Source organism: Lontra canadensis, unplaced genomic scaffold, assembly GCF_010015895.1.
Source record: "Lontra canadensis isolate GAN:19392208 unplaced genomic scaffold, GSC_riverotter_1.0 scaffold12, whole genome shotgun sequence".
NCBI classification, from domain to species: domain Eukaryota; kingdom Metazoa; phylum Chordata; class Mammalia; order Carnivora; family Mustelidae; genus Lontra; species Lontra canadensis.
Window position 1 is genome coordinate 28,418,527 of NW_022631006.1, and position 4,544 is coordinate 28,423,070.

General features: G+C 38.9%; 1 protein-coding gene across 1 annotated transcript; it reads left to right on the top strand.

The window, feature by feature from the left end:
* Nucleotides 1-837: 837 nt before the first annotated feature.
* LOC116867462 (olfactory receptor 11H2-like) lies at nt 838-4,308 on the top strand. Its single transcript, XM_032857091.1, has 2 exons — nt 838-984; nt 3,334-4,308. Exons 1-2 carry the CDS (start codon nt 838-840, stop codon nt 4,306-4,308), a joined length of 1,122 nt encoding a protein of 373 aa, XP_032712982.1.
* Nucleotides 4,309-4,544: the final 236 nt, after the last annotated feature.

Below are 4,544 nucleotides of genomic sequence, written 5' to 3' on the forward strand. Positions count from 1 at the left end.
TGTTACTTGAATCCTTTCCTGCCAGTTAAAAATTGGAAACAACTTCCAACATCTCACATGCATTATCTTTGGGCATTTCCCCTAACAAGCTTCTGGCAGTCACTGCACAGTTAATTGTACAAAAGGGAGTTTGTTTTTCAGTGAAGGTCCTGAAATCCATACTTTTGAGACTGAGACTGAGAAGAAAGGATACAGCTGACCCATTCCTCCCAGGTATAGCTCCCAGGTATGCATAAAAAGCATCATGTCCCTACTCTTTTTTTTTTTTTTTTCTAGAGAAATAACCCTAATTTTCTGTTGTTCTTGAAGGAAGATCTGAAAGACAAAATCCACATAGTTTCAATTCCTGGGAAACTGAGGTAAGTACAGATGAATCTGTTTTCTAAAATATTAATTTTTCTAGCTTTTTCAAACTCTAATTAAGTTAAAATATGCTCTTGTGAAAATAAGAGTCCAGTTATGATGAAGAACCCACAGAAGATAATGTTAAATAGGACCAAGCCTATTGTTTCCCCAATTCCATTTTAGAAGCCATATCTACACATCACTACAGGGTCCCAAAGAGACATAGAATTGAAGACAAAAGCTACAATACACAAATACTATCCACTAGAAACTCTTAGCAGGAAATGAAATTAGGAAAAGCAAGTTAGTTTTGAGATGCTTCATGAATGCATTTAAAAAATAAAAGAATGTTGGCTCCTTATGTTTTATTTTTACATATATATATATATATATATATATATATATATATATATATATAATGGTTTAACTTGTGAGTAGCCACGACTAGGAGAATCACAGTAATGGTTTTATCTGGTAAAAATAAAACCCATGATGTCACTGCAAGCTGAGAGAAGGAGACCCAAGCAGAAAACCTGGCCAAACCAAGATAATGGCATGGAGAAATTAAGGGTTCTGAAGGACGTGTCAGACATAAATATACTCAATACCAACACCAGAAGACTCTTTAGGAAAAACAAAGTATTTCCTTTTTTTTTTAATCATTTTTTTAATTTATTTTCAGCATAACAGTATTCATTGTTTTTGTACCACACCCAGTGCTCCATGCAATCCGTGCCCTCTCCAATACCCACCACCTGGTTCCCCCAACCTCCCACCCCCCCCCACCTCTTCAAACCCTTCAGATTGTTTTTCAGAGTCCAGAGTCTCTCATTTTTCTTTACCTTAAGTGAAGAAACCAGATTAAACTTTTTTAGGCCTTTCTTTTCCCTTGCTATAGATTTTCTTTATTAGATTGACAATCAGAAACCAGAGCATTAAATATTTTGGAAAATAACCAACTCAATCTAGATCAGAATACCAAGTCCTATTTCTTCTTAAATACTAAGTCAACCTGTCTCATTGGCTGCTTCCTCCAGTTGTGTTTCTTCTTGGGCTTCATGGAGTATTTTCTTCTAATAATGCCTTTAGAGAAATTTGAATTGAAGTAGCAACTATCCAAAGGGTTAGTTGAAAAAAGAGTCACAGAGCTTCTCAAAGAAACACTTCTGGATCCAGAAGGGCTGCTTTACTGAGTAATTTGGTCTTAGGGAAGGGAAAGTATCGGGACTATATCTACCCACCCTATGACCTTGGCCATGCAGCCTCAGTTGACAACTAGGGTATTCAGACTGCACAGGACATCAAGCAGTCCTGGGAAAGCAATTTGGGAAGCTCCTTGTTGCAGTTCCCAGGTATCTTCACAGTACTTTCATCGGTCATACAGACAACATTTCCTTGGACAACTGAAACAAATAGACCTCAATAGGATCCAAAGGAAACAGGGCATATAACATTTTTCAGGTAGGCTAGCTCAACTTCAGGACCTCATATAGGGCAATGAACAATTCATCTCTGTTTCCCTGGGCCTAATGGGTTTCCTGAATTACAAGTCTTTCAGTGCTAAATTTGGGTCAGTCCCAGACAAAAGGTACATTTGGTTACTCTAACTACCATATTAGTCTATCACCCCCTCTTTTCAACATGCCCTTACTCTCATTTGGCCACACCACTTCCCTCCCAGCTTCAAGGTCCAACGGCATGGTCCTTTCCTTACATATGTCAAATGATTAAGGCTTCTAGATAGAAAACTGAATTAAGATTCAACTGAGGGTATAATGATTTATTCATTTAACAATTACATAGTAAATATTCCCTAAAAGATAATGTATTAGATACTGAAAATGAATAAAAAATGATTAACACTTGGTCTCTATTCTCAGAGATTGATAGTCCAGTAAATTAAAAGACATGTAAAAAGATATCCATGATACAAGATGTAAAGGGTAAATTATTTAGTGCAGAAAACTACTACAGCTTTCCAAATGTTACTTCTCATTCATTCTAGCTTTAAAAAATAAGGTGTCCTTTGTTTAATGTTGATTCAGCAAATATGTTGGCATACCTATGAAGGAGACTGTGCTGTGCTAGGCATTGATGATATAGAAACTAAAAATACAACCTCTGCCTCATGAAGCTTACAGATTAAGAGATAGAAAAGCAACTTGTTATGATAGGGCATAGTAGAAATTCACATATACATACACTGGATGCTATGGCAAAACAATTAGTACATGATGGTGGAGTCCAGCAATACTTCATGAAGGAGGCAACTAGCCAATATTTGTAAAGTGCAAGTACAAGTTACCCAGGCCAAATAATAATAATAGTAAGTAAAAAGAAGGAAATAGAGGAAGGAAGAAATTCAGAAGGGATGGGCAAAAAGAGTAAGAGAGAAGGAAAGGAGGAAGAAGAAACAGACACCTCAGGTAGGGAGAACAGCATGTCATTTGGTGGAAGTACAACTCTTCTTTTCCTATTGGGCCTAGAACTCAAAGGAGCACAGGAAAGCCATGAGCTTAAATAAGTAGAGAAAAATCAGATCATGAAGGACCTTGTCTGTTATGCTCAGTTGTTAGGATTTGGTCTCATTGTGATGTCTCATTGCAACATAGCTTACGTCCTAAATGAACATGTCTGGCAATGGACCCTCTTCTTTTTTTTTTTTTTAATCATTTTTTTAATTTATCTTCAGCATAACAGTATTCATTGTTTTTGCACCACACCCAGTGCTCCATGCAGTCCGTGCCCTCTCTAATACCCACCACCTGGTTCCCCCAACCTCCCACCACCCCCACCTCTTCAAACCCTTCAGATTGTTTTTCAGAGTCCATAGTCTCTCATTGTTCACCTCCCCTTCCAATTTCCCCGAACTGCCTTCTCCTAACTCCCCATGTCCTCCATGCTATTTGTTATGCTCCACAAATAAGTGAAACCATATGATAATTGACTCTCTCTGCTTGACTTATTTCACTCAGCATAATCTCTTAGTGGAACAGATCCTCTTCTGAGTCAGTGAGGGAATTCATCCTTCTGGGTTTCCCCTGCAGCAGGGAAATTCAGGTTGTCTTGTTTATGTTCTTCTCAATCGTCTACCTCCTGACTCTCATGGGAAATGGAGCCATTATTGGTGCTGTGTGTTGGGACCAGCATCTCCACACACCCATGTACATCCTACTGGGGAATTTTGCATTCCTGGAGATCTGGTATGTCAATTCCACTGTTCCAAACACACTGATCATCTTCCTCTCAGAGACCAAAGCTATCTCTTTCACTGGATGCTTCCTTCAATTATATTTTTTCTTTTCCATAGGCTCTACTGAGTGCTTCTTTCTCTCAGCAGTGGCCTTTGATCGCTATTTTGCCATCTGTCATCCTCTGCATTATGCCACAGTTATGACAGGACAACGTTGGTTCAACCTAGCGATTTCCTGTTGGGTATGTGGCTTTCTCTGGTATATGGTACCTGTTATTCTCATCTCCAAACTGCCTTTCTGTGGTCCTAATACAATTGATCATTTCGTATGTGACTCAGGCCCATTACTGACCCTTTCATGTGCTCCTGCCCCCATGTCTAAGCTCATCAGCTATACCCTAAGCTCCCTCATCATCCTTCTGAGCTTCTTTTTCATCCTCATCTCCTATGCCCTGGTTCTACTTGCTGTGCTTCGGTTGCCATCAGCATCCAGTTGGAATAAGGCCTTTTCAACATGTGGGTCCCATCTGTCTGTGATGTTGCTGTTCTATGGGACAATAACGGTGATGCATGTGAGCCCTGGATCCAGCCACTCTACCCTGATGCCAAAGATCATGACTTTGTTCTACGCAATGGTAACTCCACTCTTCAACCCTTTGATTTACAGTCTCAGAAATAAAGAAATGAAAAATGCTCTCTGGAAAGCCCTGGGAAAGTTTGAAATTTCTTTAAAAGTTTTTGGCAGCAGACCCAGAAGAAGTGTGGAATAATCTAGTTTAATGTGATATGGGTGAAATGGCCACCCTTTTTATTCTCTCATTTGTGTAATCATTCATTTGAAAAGTAGTCACTGAAAACCTCCTCTATATTAGACACTTCATTTGATACTGGATTATGAAGATATTATGAAGATAATTCAGACACAGTCTCTTCCCTCAAATGACAGTCTGGTAGGGGAGGCAGGCATGTAAGAAGATAACCACCATAAAATGCAATAAATGTCTTA